The sequence below is a fragment of the Carlito syrichta genome, unplaced genomic scaffold (genome assembly GCF_000164805.1).
Source record: "Carlito syrichta isolate Samal-C Ts95f unplaced genomic scaffold, Tarsius_syrichta-2.0.1 Scaffold308583, whole genome shotgun sequence".
In the NCBI taxonomy this organism is placed as follows: Eukaryota; Metazoa; Chordata; class Mammalia; order Primates; family Tarsiidae; genus Carlito; species Carlito syrichta.
In genome coordinates, this window is record NW_007252679.1 from 458,660 (window position 1) to 477,428 (window position 18,769).

The following is an 18,769-nucleotide window of genomic DNA, read 5'->3' on the forward strand; positions in this document are numbered from 1 at the left end:
ATTACAGGCTGAGCCACCGAGCCCGGCTAGGAAACAGCATTTTAAAAAAGGAAATTTGTGAACATTTTACAACTTCTTAAAATATTAGTTTATGAAAGAAAGTGGAATTTTAAAAATTGTACTTGCTGAGAAGTAACCATTTTTAAATGGAGCTTATCATAGAGACAATGTGAATGTGTTCATATAGTTTAAAAATATATCTAAGTTTTCAAAATGAAGCAAAATGTGAACAACTGTGAGACACTTTTGTTATTTTGAGAGCTGGAAGCAGATTTATTCCTAGGAGATAAAAATATCTTCTCCCATCCTTTTTTAAAGTCAAAACACCTTGGACGGATGTGGAGATAAATTATGTCAACAACTGGAATGGATGACAGTGACTGTGACTAGAATTAAGTTGCTCTGAATAGTGAAATAAGAAAAATAGTTTTACTGATCTTACTCAGACAAAGAAGGAAGGGGAGTCAAGAAAGGATGAAAGAAAAGCAGATGCACAGCACAGGAATGGCTACCAGGCTTTCTGAGTGGTAACGACCAAAGGACATTCAAGAGCAGGGCAGTTGGCCAGGTGCAGTGGCTCACTCCTGTAATCCCAGTGCTTGGAGGCCGAGGCAGGAGGACTACTTGATCCCAGGAGTTCAAGACCAACCTGGGCAACATAGCAAGACTTTGTATCTACAAAAAAAAAAATCAGAAAAAGTAGCCAGGCATCGTAGCACACACCTATAGTCCCAGCTACTGAGGTAGCTGGGAGGCTGAGGTAGAAGGATTACTTGAGCCCAGGAAGTTGAGGCTGCTGTGAGCTGTGATCATGCCACTATATTCCAGCCTGAGTGACACAGTGAGACTCCAACTCAAAAACAAACAAAAAAGAAAAGGGAAGCCAAATGTTTTAGACAACAGAATTGACTTCTGTAATAGTGCCTTGCTGTGATGTAATCCCCAACTGATACCCTAGATTTTATTTTACCCTAAAACATGTATTGTAAACTCAGGCTTATATGGGTGGCATTTTGGAGAGGAAGAACTAGGATAATGTTCAGGAGGACGACAGTATTCTGGAAAAGGAGAGTGTACAGAAGTGGGAAGGTGCAATACAGAGAGTGATGTCAGTGGAAATGGCAGAGCAGGCAAATTCGAGCACCCATTTCTCTGCAAAACCAAGCAGAAACTGTCAGACCACGTTTTCACAACTCTAGAATACTCTAGAGTAGTCAAAGGTTTACAGCACCAAGCAAACATTTAATGAAAGAACAGGCCATTTTAAAATGGTAGGAAAGCTTTGTGACATTTCTACTTGTCCTTCCCCCCACACCTTTCTGGTTTGGTGGCCCAGGTCTTGAAGGATGGCAGTGCATGTTGCCAGTGAGGGGCCCTAGTCCCTAGCACTGGAAAGAACAGAGAAGACCCTATTCAAAAAGAATCGTGTTTGCCTTTTCTTACCTCTCTGGGAGGCTACCTGAAGGACAGATCCAAGGCACTTGTTTTGGTTTCATCTAACTCGGAACTCAGACCAGAAAAGCAGCAGGCATTCCTCAAAGGCATTGTAAGATGAATGAGCAATCTCAACTGTCTGGAGCAAAAGATTACATGGAGGTCTACAAAAAAGCACCAAAGCATGGGGGAAACAGAGTGCCTATCAGAAACTGGGGCAGTCAGAAGCACCTGTGTATATTGGAGAGTTTAGGAAGTCATACATGTGCTCAGGGCAGAACCTATGCTCAGAAAAAGCTGAGAAGACCCAAGCATGCACCTCTGGCTGATGTCTAGGTTCAGTGCAAGCATGAAGTGAAATCCAAGGTAGAGTTCCAAGTGGTCTGGATAAGTGCCTAGGAGAAGACCAAAGATGGAGAGGTTTGGTTTTGTTTGGATTCTCTCTCTGTGTGTCTCTCCCTACCCACCCCCTTTCTGGCTTTCTGCCTCTTTTTCTTTCTTCCTCTCTCTTCTTGCATTCAAGGAAAGCTCTGTCTAAACACTAGCTGAACAGAAGTCAAAGGAGCAAAGACTTCAGAGAGTACATGTGATAAAGAACAGACTTTCCAAAAATAGTTTAGAAAAGTACCAAACAAATAGCTATAGTCTACAGCAAGCAACAAAAACAAACTCTGAGCAGAGGAGAAAATCTGATTTCAAGAATAATTACATTATAATACTCAAAATGTCAGTTTTCAACAAAACATTGTGAAGCATGCAAAGATATGAAAAAGTATGGCCCATTCACAAAAGAAATGAACAGAAACTGTCTCTGAAGAAGTACAAATGTTGTACTAACTAGACAGACTTAATCAACTATCTTTAAGAAAAAAAAACACACTTCATTTAGTTATGATTGACATGTATAAGTTGTACTATGTAATGTGTTTAATTTGATGAGTTTAGAGATAAGTATATACCTTTGAAAATATCACAACAATCTATGCTATAAAATATTCATCACCTGCAAAACATTATGCACCAAATAATAGAGTCTCAAAAGATATAAGCCAAACATTGATAGAATAGAAGGGAGAAATAGAGAATTCTACAACAATATTTGGAGGCTACAATTACCCTACTTTCAGTAATGGATAAAAGATCAGTAAGTAACTCAGAACTTGAACAGCACCATTAGCCAACTGGACCTAATAACTAGACATAAATAGAACATTCCACTCAATAATAGCAGAATATACATTTTTCTCGAGAGCATGTGGAACAGTCTCTAGAATAGATCATATGTTAAGTTACAAAACAAGACTCAATAAATTTGAAAATATTGAAATTTGAAAAGTATCTTTACTAACCACAGTGGAATAAGACTAGAAACCAATAATAGAAGGAGTGCTGGAAAATTCACAAAGATGTGCAAATTATACAACACATTCTTTTTTTTTTGAGTTGGAGTCTCACTCTGTCGCCCAGACTGGAGTGCAGTAGCCACTCCTGGCCACCGCAGCCTCGACCTGCTGGGCTCCGGCGATCCTTCCGCCTCAGCCTTCCAAGTAACCGGAATTATAGGCATGGCTACCATGCCCGGCTGATTTTTTTATTTATTGTAGAGATGAGGTCTCGCTGCCCAGGCAGGTCTCTAACCTGTGGGCTCAGGCAATCCACTCACCTCAGCCTCCCAAAGGCGTGGGATTACAGGCTGAGCCACCGAGCCCAGCTTAAACAACACATTCTTAAACAACCAATAGTCAAAGAAGAAATCACAAGATAAATTGTGGTTACTTAAAGATGAATGGAAACAAAAACACAACAAACCAAAACATATGGTATGCAGTTAAAGCAGTGATCAGGGAGAAATGTATAGCAGTAAATGCCTACATTAAAAGAATAAGAATCTCACATTGATAACCTATCTTTACAACTTAAGGAACTAAAAAGAAAAGCAAACTAAACCCAAAGCTAGCAGAAGGAAGGAAATAATAAATATTAGAGTAGAGACAAGCAAAATATAATAAATCAATGAAATCAAAAGTTGGCTCTTTGGAAAGAGCAACAAAATTGTCAAATTTTAGCTAAATTGACAAAGAATAAAAAAAGAAGATGCAGATAATGGATAAAATCAGAAATTAAATTGGAGACATTATTACTGACCTTACAGAAATAAAAAAAGTAAGAGAATACAATTACGTGCCAACAAATTAGATAACCGAAGTGAAATGGAAAAAATTCTAAAAACATACAAATACCAAAACTGATTAAAAAAGAAATCTGAACAGACCTATAACAAGTAAAAAGTTAAATCAACATACACTTTTATCCATATACATTTTTTAATCCATAAACTTTTTCCTATTTATTTCAATAGTTTTAGGGAAAACAAATGAATTTTGGTTAAATGGATGAGTTGTATAGTGGTGTAGAAGTTTAGTCTCTTAAGTGTACCCTCCACCTCCACCTGTGCACATTGTAACTTATAGGTGATTTTTTAATCCTATCCCCACTTCCACCCTCCCCCATTTGAGACTTCAATGTTTATGTCTTTGAAGTTCCTTAGTTTAGCTTCCACTTATAAGTGAGAGCATGCAGCATTTGCTTTTCCATTCCTGCATTACTTCAGTCAGGATGATGGTCTCTAATTCCAAGTCACTGCAGAAGACATTATTTCATTCATTTTCATGGCTGAATAGTATTTCATGGGGTGTGTGTGTGTGTGTGTGTGTGTGTGTGTGTGTGTGTGTGTGTGATGTGCATTAACCACCGTGAATCTTATTCCACGCCTTTGGGAGGCTGAAGTGAGCCCAAGGGTTCGAGACCCGCCTGGGCAGCGAGACTTCATCTCTACAATAAATCAAAAAATCAACCAAGCATGGTAGCATATGCCCGTAATTCCGGCTACTTGGAAGGCTGAGGCGGAAGGATTGCTGGAGCCCAGCAGGTCGAGGCTGCGGTGGCTGGGAGCGGCCACTGCACTCTAGTCTGGGCGACAGAGTGAGACTCCAACTCAAAAAAAAAAAAAAAATTAAAAAATTAAAAAATTAAAAAATAAATAAATAATTTCCCAACAAAGAAATATCCATAGCCAGTGGCCTCAATGGTGAATTCTACCAAACATAACATGAATTAATAGTAATTCTTCTTAAACTCTCCCGAAAAAATAGAAGAGGAGGGAACGATTCCAATGGTTATGTGAGGCCAATATTACCCTGATACCAAAGTCAGACAATGATACTACAAGAAAAGGTGAAAAATAGAGATAAAGGCTAACTTCTCACCATACCAAAAATTCCCAAAGATTTCCAGTATTCTTCATTTCTTTGTGTAGCTCCAGATTTCCAACTGGCATGATTTTCCTTCTGTTTAAAATACTTTAAATGTTTTATTATAGTGAGGATGTGCTGCTGATGAATACTTGCAGCTTTTGTATGCTTAACAAGTTGTTATTTTACCTTAATTTTTGAGTTATATCTTTTCTGGGTATTGAATTATGGGCTGATGATTTTTCTTTTAGTACTTTAAAAATGATGCTGTACTGTCTTCTTACTTGAGAAATATGTCATCCTTATTTGTGTTCCTCTGCACATAGTATATCTTTTTCCTTTGGCTCTTTTTTTTTTTAGATTAGAAAATATAATTTATTTTCAAAGTAAATTAGAGAGAGAGAGAAAGAGAAAGGAGATTCACCTCTCCAGGGTAGGAAAGGGAGCCAAAGCCAGGAAACATGGCAACAACCATAGCTCAAACAGCACATGGCCACACCAAAGTTTAGTAAGATGATGGCACTCTGGCTCTTTTACAGATTTTCTCTTCATCACTGGATTTTGAACAATTTGAGTATAATGTCACTTAGTAGAGTGTCCTTTATGCTTCCATTTTCATCTCCTTGCCTGCTAATTCTAACATCTATGTTAGAATTCTGGTTACACTTCAATTAATTAATACTTTTTCTCATATTTTCTGACTTTTTTGCATGCCTAGTATATTTTGTTAAATGTTAAATATTATTAATTTTTCCTGTTGTATGCCAGGGTTTTTTTTTTTTTTTAATTCCTACAAATATTATTGAGTTTTGTTCTGGGATGTAGTTCATTACTTGGAAACAGCTTAGTCCTTTCCGGCCTTGCACTTTAAGCTTTCTTAGGTAGGATTGGAAGAGTGTTCAATTTAGGGCTAATTATTCTACACCGCTGAGGCAAGATCCTTCTGAATACTCCACCCAATGCCCCATGAATTATGGGTGATCTAGTATGAGTGGTGAGAACAAGCACAATTCACAGCCTAGTTTGAGCATGGATATTGTTACAGCGATTGTCTTTCAATGGTTCTTCCCCAGTCACTGGTAATTTCTTCGCATACTGATGAATACTCAGCTGATTACTTTAAGGGGAATTTCTACAGAGCTCCAAAGTTCTATGTACAGCTTTCTTCTTTCCAGTACTTTATTCTGTGAACTACAACTTCTTTGGTCTCCACAGACTCTCAGCTCTGTCTCCTCAACTCAAGGAGTCCCTTGGGCTTAGCTCAAGTTCCCTCTTTCTGAACCCCATCTTGAAAACTCTCTCTCAAGGCCATAAAATGGTACAATTGTAGGGATCAGTTCATTTTGTTTCCTCAACTCTCAGGGATTACTACCATTTATTGCCTGATGTCTAGTATCTTGAAAACCATTGTTTTTCTATATTTTGCTCCTTTCTTGGTTGTTTTAAGCTGGAGCATAAATCTAGGCCCTCTTACTCTATATTGACTGGAAACAAAATTCTCATTTAATTTTAACTAATTTAAATTGAAATAGGTATATTTTATTATTGGCTATTGTATTGAATAGCACAGTTAACAGTTGCTGGGGTTGCTGCTATGTTTTTAAAATACAAATGTAAACTTCAAATGAGCACTTTTTTTTTCTCTGAGTCAGGGTCTCAATCTGTCACCCAGGCTGGACTGCAGTGGCACAATCATGGCTCATTACAGCCTTGACCTCTTGGGCTCAGGCAATCCTTCTGTCTCAGCTTCCTGAGTAGCTGATCAGCACCATGCTTGGCTAATTTTTTGATTTTTTGTAGAGATGAGGTCTAACTATGTTGCCTAAGTTGGTCTTGAACTCCTGGACTCAAGTAATTCTCCCACTTCAGCCTTCCAAAGTGCTAGGACTACAGACTTGAGCCACCACTCCCAGTGAGCACCTTTTAAAAAATGTATATTGTTAACTAGAAATTGTATTATAATTGGAAGTTAATTCAGTCAACTGTCAATTTAGACTTGACATAGGTAAATTCACATACATTATGCATTAAAATTGTTAAAACTTGCTTTAGGTACAGTTACTGTCTTCAAACTGTTCAAACCTTTATTACATTTTCTGAATTTAAATAGCAGATTCAAAATCTTAAATGTGATGACAATGATTATAAGGATGAAGAAACAAAATTGAGTTATTCAATTTCATCATTCTGATGACCATTTAGAGTTTTTGTTTTTAAAATATAAAATAGTAAAACAGTGCATACTGAGAGGTGCATTGTTTTGTTCGCTGGGTGTTAACTGTAGATTATGTAGGAAATATTTTATCATATTTGAATGGCATCTTTAAAATGAAATATATTTTTATATTTGTTACTAACTGTTATTATTATTATATGTTTACTATAATATTATTTACTACTGCAAAAGACCTTTATACAGGTATAATTTTTTTATTAAATATATTCATGTAATTTAGAATATTAAACTCACATTTTTCTTTGTATTGTAATATGTATTTTTCTATTATAATTTTTTACAGGTGTGAGTACATATACAAATTTCAATAAATGAAAATGTTCACTGTTTGCATTTTCTGCATAATATATTTTATTTCATAATTTTTACTAAAAATAACTTTGTTGTATAGTCAGGTGTTTAAAAAGTATCTATGCTATGTGAAATATATACTAAGCTTGCCATTTGTCAATAGATAAACAATTTTTGCAACTCACATTTCAGACAACGTGCTGGTTTCTTTAATATATAAAGAGTTCCTACAAAAAAAAAAGAAAGAAAGAAAATCCAATTTACACCAGCAAAAATTATGGCTAGTTTATGGTGAAGAAAGAAAGAAAAATCTCTCTTAAAATTTGAGCATATTGAAAGATGCAAATTAAAAAATACAAGTAAAAGTGTGCTCTGATAACCTTTTTTACAGATCAAATTGGCAAAGATAAAAAAGTTTAATAAGATATATACATTGTGGCCAAGGGTATGGAAACTAGGCATTCTCATATATTGATGATAGAAATGCAAATTGAAACCATATCCATAGAGAAAAATTAGCCACTATTTCTAGGTTTTAAAATTTCTCATTGCTTTGATTCAGCAATGTCACTTCTTTGTATGTAACTGACAGAGATATTTAGTGTATGTGGGAAATGGTGTGTATTATATAAGTTCATTGCAGCATTGTTTATAATGGCAAAACATTGAAACCAATCTAAATGCACTTTGGGGGCTGGTTATAGGGCCACTGGCTGCAAATGTGCTGATGTTGGGAAGCAGAAATGGAAAGTAACAAAATGCGCTCACATGTATGTTCACAATCCCTGGAAATTAGTAACTGTTAAATGGTTGCCTCTGAAGTGGGACCTGAGCGGGTTGAGAAGGCAAGGAAAGTAGGAAAATACAATTTTTATAGGTACTTTTTGAACCTGTTTGAACATTTCTGTTTCCTATTCCAAGAAAAATCAATTAAAAATGAAAAAAAATAACCAAATTCTTACCATCTGATATTGTTTATGAAAAAAACAAGACCAAGAAACTAAACCAATAATTTTTTTAAATCTCTGAGACAAAAATATTGAGTCGATCACAAAATGATATTTCTAACCTTTTAGAGAGGCTATAGAACAGCATACAAGAATTCATCCGCCTGTCTACACCATACAGCCATCTTCCCACAATTCCCAAAAGCATTCTGATTCTGGGAAGAGAGATTTATTTTAAAAAATAAAAACAGGGTGCAGTAGCTCATGCCTGTAATCCCAGCACTTTGGAAGGCTGAGGTAGGGGGATGATAGCTTATGGCCAGGAATTCAAGACCAGCCTGGGCAACATTGTGAGACCTTATCTCTATTAAAAAAAAAAAAGAAAGAAAGAAAGAAAAAAAATCAAAAAATTAGCTAGGCATGGTGGCATGCTCCTGTAGTCCCAGTTATTCAGGAGGCTGAGGTGAAAAGATCTCTTGAGACCAGGAGTTTGAGACTGCGGTGAACCATGCTTATGCCTAAGCGACAGAGTGAGACCTTGACTCAAAAATAAAAAACAAAAGGCCTTAACAAATTTCTTAGGCGAATTGAAGCAATTCATTGCTAGATGTTGATAGAAAAACATTCTCTCCCTAACCGTTTTTTAATGTGAATAGACTTGTTGCTGGTTAAGGAGTTGGGTGTGTCTGGGGCATGGCTTTATCTCAGAAACAGGACTGCTTTCAGGTGTGATACAAGATGGGCAACTCCAAGGAGAGAAAAAGAAAAAAAAGGAGAAAAAAATTGCTAGTGAAGACTTGATGGCGAGAAATTAAGGCCATGGGGGGCCTAAAGCTCCTCAATGGAAAAGTTTTTGATTATGGTTGTTAACTCTTGGCATCCAAATTGCTATTCACTTCTGGAAGAAAGACAACATTTGTATTATTGACTCTTTTGGAAACTTTTTTGTTTTTTGTTTATTTTTTTCTCACTGTTTGCCAGGAAAATAATCATTGTACCAGTTGGTTAATGCCATAATAATAAAAGCACCGCAAAATCTCAATGGCATACAACTTTATCTAGTGTACAAGTCTATAGGTGAGCTGGGAATTAGCTGATCAATGCTGGGTTCAGCAGAGAGACTCTTCTTTTCATGCCTGTACTATGTCGAGTTTTCTTATAGCTATGGCAAAGAAACACAAGGTCAAATCCAGTTGCCCAAGTACTGCCTAAGCATCTCTCAAAGGATAAGGAAATACACCCTGCCCCCAGGAAGAGGCACAACAAAAGACTGCGATAAAATGAGGGTAGAAGAATAGTAGCTGTATGCAATCAAGCTCTGTGTGAACGTTTTGCTTGTTTGAGACAGGGTTTCACTCTGTCACCTAGACTGGTGCAATGCCACAATCCTGGCTCACTGCAACCTCGATCTCTTGAACTCAAATGATCCTCCCTCTCAACCTCGCAAGTAGCTGGGGTTACAGGTGCACACCGCCAAGCCCAGCTAATTTTTTTTTTTTAATTTTTTGTAAAGATTCAGGTTTTATTATGTTGCCTAGGTTGGTCTCGAACTCCTGGGCTCAAGTGATCTTCCTGCTTTGGCCTCCCAAAGTGCTGGGATTACAGGCATGAACCACCAAATCCAACCTGTGTGGACATTATTGTTATAGAATATTTTATAAAAGAAGAAACAGGATCAGAAAGATAACGTCACTTGCCCCAAGATCACACAACTAGATAGCAGTAGGAGGACTTTCTAATAACACTCAGAAGAAGGGGAAAGTGGTAGACTTTTCCTTACTTTGATCACAGTTTATTCCCTTTTTAAATTTGTTTATAGGTTACAGGTGGAAGTAACAGAAAAAATGAGGAGACAAATAATTCTGAGGTAAGAAAGTAGCCGTATACTGGGTTGATAAAACGTGGAATAGGAGGTGGTTTTGTTTCTTGTTTTCTAGTGACCACTCATCTATCTAAAAGTTTCTCTGGACTCCTGCCTAGATTTTTTTTTTAAATGGTAAACTTCACATAAAAATAATTGCTACATTATTACAAATACCAAGGATAGATTTTCTTTTTAAGTTCATATACACAAAGAAACAGTGGCAGCTAAGGGAGATAGAATCATGTTTTGTAGATGACTAGACTGCAGTAATAATTCCTATAAATTTTTGAGCACATGCACCTGGTATTTGTGAATATATTTATTTATAAATAATAAATGCACTGCTATACAAATAAATGCAACTCAAGAACATGTTAAATGCATAAATAATATTTTAATAGTAATTTTGACCTGATAATAATCTTTCATGGAATAATGTCATCAATCACACTTCATTATTTCTGAAAATTTTCACTGGGTTTTAATAGCATCTTAGCTGGAAAAGATAGCTCACAAAGAGGAACATACACAACAAACACACAGGGAGAGGTTCTTCACTAATGATACCAGATGCAAGTCTATATATTTCTTTTTCATTCTGCTGATTTAGGGGGAGAGCAGACTTCTTGTCACATTGGATTTACTTTTCATTGTTTTTAATCCCACAGTGTGGGTGGTGAACAGCTTCTACTGGCTCTAGAAGTGTAGATTCTACCATTTTCTAGTTCACCGGTGTTACATCTGGCATCATTTTCAATTCAGAATTCACTTCTCAGCCAGTACCTCTTTAAGTCACTTGTCAATTTGTGGGGCTTGCATCAGCTAAAACTAGGTCACATAATGTTCCTTCATCAAGCTCATAGATGATCCTCTATCGTAAAATAAAACTCCTCTAACCCTATAGCCACCTCCGACTCCCACTCCATCTCTCTGTGCTCCTGTACATCTAAACTCTGAAACCTTTGCTATGCTCAATTTCTCTCTTTCCATCCTTTCTTGAGTTCATTGAGGCTTGAATTTCCACCATTTCACCAACATTACACTTGCCAAGGTCACCATGGAGAAGCATGTGACACAGATGCTGGCTACTCCGTCCTTCTCTTTCTTCTGTGCCACCATTTGACATTTACTGGTCTTTGATTTTACTGACCATGTATTCTCTGTCTCCTTTACTAGTTCTTCATCATCTGCTCAACCTCCAAATGTTAGAGATGTTGGAGGGTTTACACCCTCCAATGGCATTATGATTCATTCAGAAAATAAGCTAAGTTATTTATGGTAGTCAGCAAGTTCCCACAAGATCCATCACCCTCCCTCCAATTCTCTGACTCATCTCCTCTTATTCTCCCTGTTATTTATTCCCTTCCAGCCACACTGGCCCTCTTAACAAGAGTGCCTGAAAAAGTTATGACACTGGCCCAAGTTTTTATCCAAAGATTTTATCCAAAGATAAAGGAGAAATTAGACCACAGGTCCATTTAAAAGTATAAAAGTGAAAGAGAATCAAGTTGCTTTCTACTTGTACCCAACAAGAGTATTGCTCTTTCAACATAAAGGTGATACAAGGCCGGGTGTGGTGGCTTACACCTGTAATCCCAACACTTTGGGAGGCTACGGTGGGAGAACTGCTTGAGCCCAAGAGCTTAAGACCAGCCTGAGCTACATAGTGAGACCTCTTCTCTATCAAAAAAATAAATAAATAAATTAGCTGGACGTGATGGTACACATCTGTAGTCCCAGCTACTCAAGAGGCTGAGATGGAAGGATTGCCTGAGCCCGCTAGGATGAGGCTCCCATGAGCCGTGATCATACTACCACACTCCAGCCTGACAGAGTGAGACGCTGATTCAATAAATAAATAAGTATACAAACAAATAAAGGTGATACACAACAGATCTCTACTGTCAGCGCTAACAAGCTGGTCAGTGGAAGATACAAGAGAGAAATCATTATAAAAATTCCAACTCTAATATGTGGTAAAAAGAGATCTGTGGAACCATAAAAGTGTGTAACTGGCAGATTTCATTCTAGATCACTGTGTCAAAAGGCAGTTTACAGAACGACCAATTTGTCCAGTGTTCTTGTTTCTATGACTATTTATAATGTTTATTGAAAAGCCTATTGGAGAGGATGACTTTTGCATTTGCAGTTCTTGCATGGGTTTAATGAGCTTGTCTTTGTCAGTCTTCATAACAGGGTTTTTTTTAGACTGAGCGATTCGTCTCTGTCATTTTCTCGTTGCTGTTTGTTACCGCAGGTTTCTGTGGAAGGAGAGGGGCACTCACTGCTGGGAGCAGAGGAGACTAGAGGACAGGAGGCCCACCCTCCAGAAGAAGCCACTAGGGGACAGGGAGAGAGCAGCGGCTCTCCACATATAGACTTTGGCCTAACTATCCTGTTCCCAGCACTCATGCTATTGCCTCTGGATTCCTGCAGATCTAATTGGCCTCTGACCTGTCTCATCCGATCTCCAGAAAGATCTTCCTAAAACGCAAATCTGCTTCAAGTCGCTCAGAGGCTCCCTCAGGACCTGCTCCCTCATTTCCTGCCACCCGCTCGCTCTATTCTCCAGCCTCAGAATCACTGCTGTCTTTCTTACAGTCCTGCCTGGAGTCCCTACCCACGACTGCCTTTGTCAGCTGAGTCTCCCCATCAGAATTCCGCCCAGATATCAGCTCCTCCTGGAAATGTTCCCTTGGCTCCTAGTCATGCTCAGAGATGTCCTATGGACATCCCCGGCCTGTGTCTATCAGGGAAATTGTCACTACGCTTGCTTGTCTCTCTTCAGGTTGGTGTGCTCCTCAGGGCAGGGAACTTTTATTTCTCTTGCCTCTTTATTCCTCACCTCCTTTTATTCCATGTCATATTCACTTTAGCAGGATTGTGCATGTCTAAGAGTTTAATAAAAGGTTTTGTATTTAATAATAGAATTAATAAGTTTCATGCATCAATTCATTCTGTAAACTATATGCAGCACTAAGTTTGCTACTCTTTACTTAACATGATTGCTGAGATTCACTGATTTCTCCAAAAGCCGAATTTTATTAACATAAACTAATGCCTTGGGATAAAAAATGGCTCCCATGAATTTCATGCCGGGTACCTCACAACCATTACACGCATATGACTTCTAATCACGCAAAATTGGAGATGTTATCTCCGTTTTACAGATGAGAAAATTCACATTTCAGCAGAGTCACAAGCCCCAGGCCATATAACTGTAAGTGCCCAAACTAAGACTAAAAACCAGCTTTGTCTGATTCTGAAAGCCACCAGACCACATCACCCTTGCCTGGACTGCTGGGTGGGTCTGACTCATCTTCAAGCAGGAGACTTGAGTTTGTTGCTAATGTTTCTTTTGCGTTTCACAGCTCACTTTAACATCAGCCATACCTCAAGAGGATCTGTTGGAGAAAAAGTGCTTAGAGAAAAAATACACACGCCTCTCCTGCACTAAAGTCTTCTGCCAGCCATGGCAGAGATGCGTGGATGGGACCTGTGTGTGTAAACTCCCGTATCAGTGCCCAAAGAATGGAACAGTGGTGTGTGCAACTACCGGGAAAAGCTACCCAACATACTGTCAACAAAAGAGTCTGGAATGTCTTCGCCCAGAGACAAAGTTTTTAAATAGTGGAAGATGTACAGCCGAAGGTGGGAAAAACCGAGTTCTCGTGTGACACAAGAGGGTAACTGTATGGCATACTAGGAAAAGCCGAGTTTTCTCTGATGCAAAGGGGCAACTGTATGCCCTGTTTTCTATTAGGAAATGCGTCCCTGGGAAACGTTATGATGACAACCCCAAAATTCTTCTCTAGATCCTTGAGAGTAATTGGGGTGATCATTAAAGCAACTAGGAGTCTCTAGAGTCCAGCCAGCCTTTGAGTGCAGGGCACAGGACGCTGAGGCCAGGCCTTCCCCTCAGTGCCCTGCCATGCTTTGCTGCCCAGCCCTTAAGAATTGTCTTCACCCTCACTTCTACTTGGTCTAAAGAATGATTCTCAGGGCCACTGAGTTGGTTCAGAACCCAGAGGAAAAGTTTTCACCCGAGATTGGTAATGACATACATGCTAATTAGGCCTTGGGCCCCTCCTTTGGACCACCAGCCTCAATAAATTCTTCCAACATCTGTCCCCTCAACCCCTATCCCTCTCCCCCACCCTGATCCCTTATTATCTAACAGGCACTTGAGTCACTGCCCACCTGGGACATACTCCAACCTAGCAAACCTCACCAGTCAGACCAGAGAGCCTGTCTATACTTCCTCCAGGTGCCTAATGTAATGAGGAGTCCAAGGCCTTTACATTTGGATTAGTAGGGTTAAGACTAGGGATCTCACCAGGTGTAGTGGCTCACGCCTGTAATCCCAGCATTTTGGGAGGCCAAGGTGGAAGAACCACTTGAACCCAGGAGTTCAAGAACAGCCTTGGCAACATACGAAGACCTTGTCTCAAAAAGGAAAATTAAAATAAAAAAGACTAGGGATCTCCCTATCAGTCAGATTGAGTTTCAAGCACCTCCAAAACCCACCTTGGTTATAGACAAGCTACAACCTCTCTGGACCCCTAAGTTGGAAGATTCTTGTGAAAATCAAATAGAACGATGTATGCAAAGCTCTTCACACAGTGCTTGGTGTTCAGAAAGTGCTCATTAAATTTTAACCATGACAGCAAATCTCGACTCATTGTCTTCCGATGTCAGGTTTTCACAGACACTTTGGGACCTTGAGAATGCTTAAAACATTCTTTTTAAAGGCACCATGACACGCACCAGCTTACAGTAGCCTGTATCTTTTCAAGATGCTAAGGTAAGATGTTGAGATACTGTGGAAAAGCAGAGCCAAAGCTCCCCATTTAACTCATTGCTATCACATATTTGAGAGGTGGAAAGTGGAGGTTATGTTGTCAGTGTCAGATATGTCTTCTCTTGGGGAATTAAATGCCTTAAATATATGAGCATACATAAACCTGGCTGGTCTCAAACTCCTGGGCTCAAGCAATCCTCTCACCTTGGCCTCTCACATTGGCCTCACCATGTCTGCTAGGATTTACAATTATGAGCCATCATGACTGGCCTAACTGGCTTACTTTTAAGAGCGTTGACTCTCAAGTAAGATCAATAGTTCCAATTCCTGGTTTTACTGCTTGGGCTAGTAACCTCTACACTTAAGTTCCTTATGTGTAAATATGGGGATAAACACAGGCTTAATCTTCATGGGGTTGATGTGAGGATTTAATGATCTTCTATAGGACTGCATAGCACAGCCACCGACACATAAATGCTTACTGGTCAGGCATTGTGGTTCACACCTGTAACCTGTAATCCCAGCACTTTGGGAGGCCAAGGTAGGAGAATTGCTTGAGCCCAGGAGTTTGAGGTCATCCTTGGCAACCTAGAGAGACCTCATCTCTACACAGAAAAAAAAAAAAGAGAGAGAGAGAGCCTGGTATAGTGTCACATGCCTACAGTGCCAGCTACTCAGGTGGCTAAAGTGGGAGGATTGTCTGAATCCAGGAGGTCAAGGCTGCAGAAAGCTGTGATCATGACATAGTGAGACCCCCTACTCAAAATAATAATTGCTTTCTATTATTTGTTAAAATCGTCATGGTGTCCAAAGTTAACTTGCAATTATATATTTTATTAAAGACTTTTAATTAAGGAAAAAAGTAAAAATTTAACTATTGCTTGTTATTTTGTTTTTTCTTTATTTTAGGAAAATTTAGTGTTTCCCTGAAGTATGGAGATACTTCAGAGGGAATTGTTGAAGTAAAACTTGTGGACCAACAGAAGACAATGAACATATGTAAAAGCAGCTGGAGCATAAGGGAGGCCAACGTGGCCTGCTTTGAACTTGGATTTCAACAGTGAGTGCTTGTATCCGTGGATTTTCTCTGGGTTGATTTCATTGATCCAACTGTTTGCTTTCTGGTTGCCTAATCTTTTTGTGCTTCAATTTCCTTGTATGTAACCTGAGAAAATTAACTGCCTCACTGCATTGTTATGAGGATGAAATGTGTTGGTGTTTGCCTAGGACTTAGAACCTGGCTGATCACAGAGCATGTGTCAGTTTGTGGAAGCATCCGGACAAGGTGAATCATTTGGTGATTCTGAGAGCCACACCTAAACATTATGCCTTTTCTCTTTTTCTCTTGATCAACCTTGTGCAGAGTCTCCAACCCCCGGTCTGTAAACCAGTACCTGCTAGGAACTGGGCCCCGTAGCCCATGAGCGCAGGTCAGACGAGCTCCGTCTGCTGTCGGATTAGCAGCAGCATTAGATTCTCATGGGAGCCCGAACGTTATCGCGAAACGCGCATGCGCGGGATCTAGGTTGCACTTCCTTGTAAGAGCCTTATGTCTGATTCCTCCCCACCCCAACACCCCGTTAGAAAAATTATCTTCTACCAAACCAGACTCTGCTGCCAAAAAGGTTGGGGACCACTGTAATATAGAGGTTTATCTTTATTACTTTTGTATTTGTAAAGGGTCTCTTGTCTCTTTATGTTCTACTGCATTAATCTTTGCTATTATCTTTGAATCTCCCTTCTTTTCCCTATTGTATTTCTTCTTGAGTTAAATGCTTAACTCAACAGTTTTCAATTTTTCTTCCTTTCCTAACATAAACATTTAAGGTAAAAATTTCCCTCTAGGTAATGCTTCATCTGCATGCCATAAAACTCTAGAAGTCATATTTAATATAATTTCTTCTTTTGGAGCCAAATGGAACTGAGAAGTTTCTTTGTTTAGTTTACTAAGGAATATATCCATTTGCTCTTGATTAACGTTTTGTTATTGATTTTCTATTTAATCGCATGTGGTCAGAGAATATGTAAGATGACAATTATTTTCAATATTTGTTGAGATTTACTTTGTGACTGTTTTTAAATTTTTCCATGTGCAGGGTTCTATGTAATAGATATGTTATCCATTAGAATTAGCAAGGTTGTTAACTGCTTTGTTCAAATCTTTTTCCCGTTTCTTTACTCTATATCTTTATATTTTAACCATATTTTTTATAAACAGCACATACCTAGTTTTTAAAAATTCACTATGACAGTCACTGTTAACTGAAGAGTTTAATCCATTTACTTGATTGTGATTACTTTTGTGTGTGTGTGAGTCGTAGTCTCACTCTGTCGCCCAAGATGGAGGACAGTGGCTTGCCCAACAGCTATCTGCTGGGCTCGGGCAATCCTTCCACCTCAGCCTCCCAAGTAGTTGGGGTTATACGTATGTGCCACCACACCCAACTAAGTTTTTGATTTATTGTAGAGACAAGGTCTCGCCATGTTCCCAAACTGGTCTTGAACTCCTGGGCTCAAGCAATCCTCTGCCTTGGCCTGCCAAAGTGTTGGGATTACAGGCGTGAGTCACAGCACCTGGCCCCGTACTTACATTTTTAAATTTATTTTCCCCCTTGTTTTGGACTTATTATTTACCATGCTTTTTCTGTGTTTTTTTTTTTTTTTTCATTTCTAATTTCTATTAAAAATAAAATTTTAAAAGTCTTTCTACTTTTCCTCTTCCACTTGATTTGGAAATTAGACATTACATTTCTGTTCCTTTAGTGGTTACCTTTCTATTTATACCATTAATCCTTGATTTAAGAAGTTCTCACCTTATTCAGTACTAACAGAAAGAAAAGTCGTTACCCCATAAAGTTTTCAGTGTTGAGTTCCATCTTATTTTTATAAGCCCCCAGAAGTTATCCACTATCATTTTATGAGAAGCAATTACTATTACTGTTAAGTCGATGCTTACTTGCATTTACTTTAATGTTTACCAGCTCCTTGTTTTGTTCTTCTTGTATCTCACTCCTTCATTCTGGATTCAGCTTTCTTCTTCTTAAACCACATCTGCTAGTCGTTTATTAGTGAGAGTCTCTTATTGTTAAATGGAGCCACAGGAGAGTTCAACTTTCCACATCTGTGACCTGCACCTTATGGTTCAACCTCCTGGTAAATTCTCACCAGCTCCGATAGCTCAGGATTCCACTCCTCATCATATTTTGCATAAACTCATGAACAGAATTCTCTGATTTTAGCCAGTGCAGAGTTCCCTTACTTCCTTAATTGCTCACTGAGGGAATGTATTTTGTTTTATATAGTATTTTTAGACATGTTTGAGTTGATAGACTTTTCAGATTATTTACCTAAAAGATTGCCCCCAAATGACTTTTTCTTGTTCTCATGGCACAGCTTCCTCACTGTTTCAGATCTTGTGGATCTGAAATAATTAAAAATGCCCTCCTGTTCTCTTTTTGCCTTTTATTCTTTTTGTGGGGAGGGGGTTGGAATCTCACTGTGTCACCCAGGCTAGAGTGCAGTGGCACACTCACAGCTCACCGCAACCTCGGCCTCCAGGACTAAAGCAATCCTTCCACCTCAGCCTCCCAAACAGCTGGGACCACAAGTGTGTGCCATTATGCCCAGCTAATTTTTTAATTTTAATTTTAGGTAATATTTTGCTATGTTGCCCAGGCTGGTCTCGAACTCCTTTGATGATCCTTTGGCGATTCTGAGAGTCACACCTGTTTATTGTGCCTTTTCTTTTCTTTTTTCTCTTGATCAACCCTGTGCAGGGTCCCCAACCCCAGCTAGTCGTTCATTAGTGACAGTCTAATGAAGTGAGAGGTTTGCTTGAACCCAAGCAATCCTTTCACTTCAGCCTCCCAAAGTGTGATTACAGTTGTGAGTCGCCACACCAGGCTTATGCCTTTTATTCTAATTAGTCTGATATTTATATTGCCA

At 38.8% G+C, this 18,769-nt stretch overlaps 1 protein-coding gene across 1 annotated transcript in view; it reads left to right on the forward strand.

Annotated features, from left to right (window-relative positions):
* CFI (complement factor I) overlaps positions 1 to 18,769 on the forward strand; it is a 45,204-nt gene that overhangs the window by 2,390 nt on the left and 24,045 nt on the right. The window contains exons 2-3 of the mRNA XM_021716253.1: positions 13,395 to 13,674; positions 15,734 to 15,884. Of these exons, the coding sequence (XP_021571928.1) occupies positions 13,395 to 13,674; positions 15,734 to 15,884 (431 nt within the window). The remainder of the gene's footprint in view (positions 1 to 13,394; positions 13,675 to 15,733; positions 15,885 to 18,769) is intronic.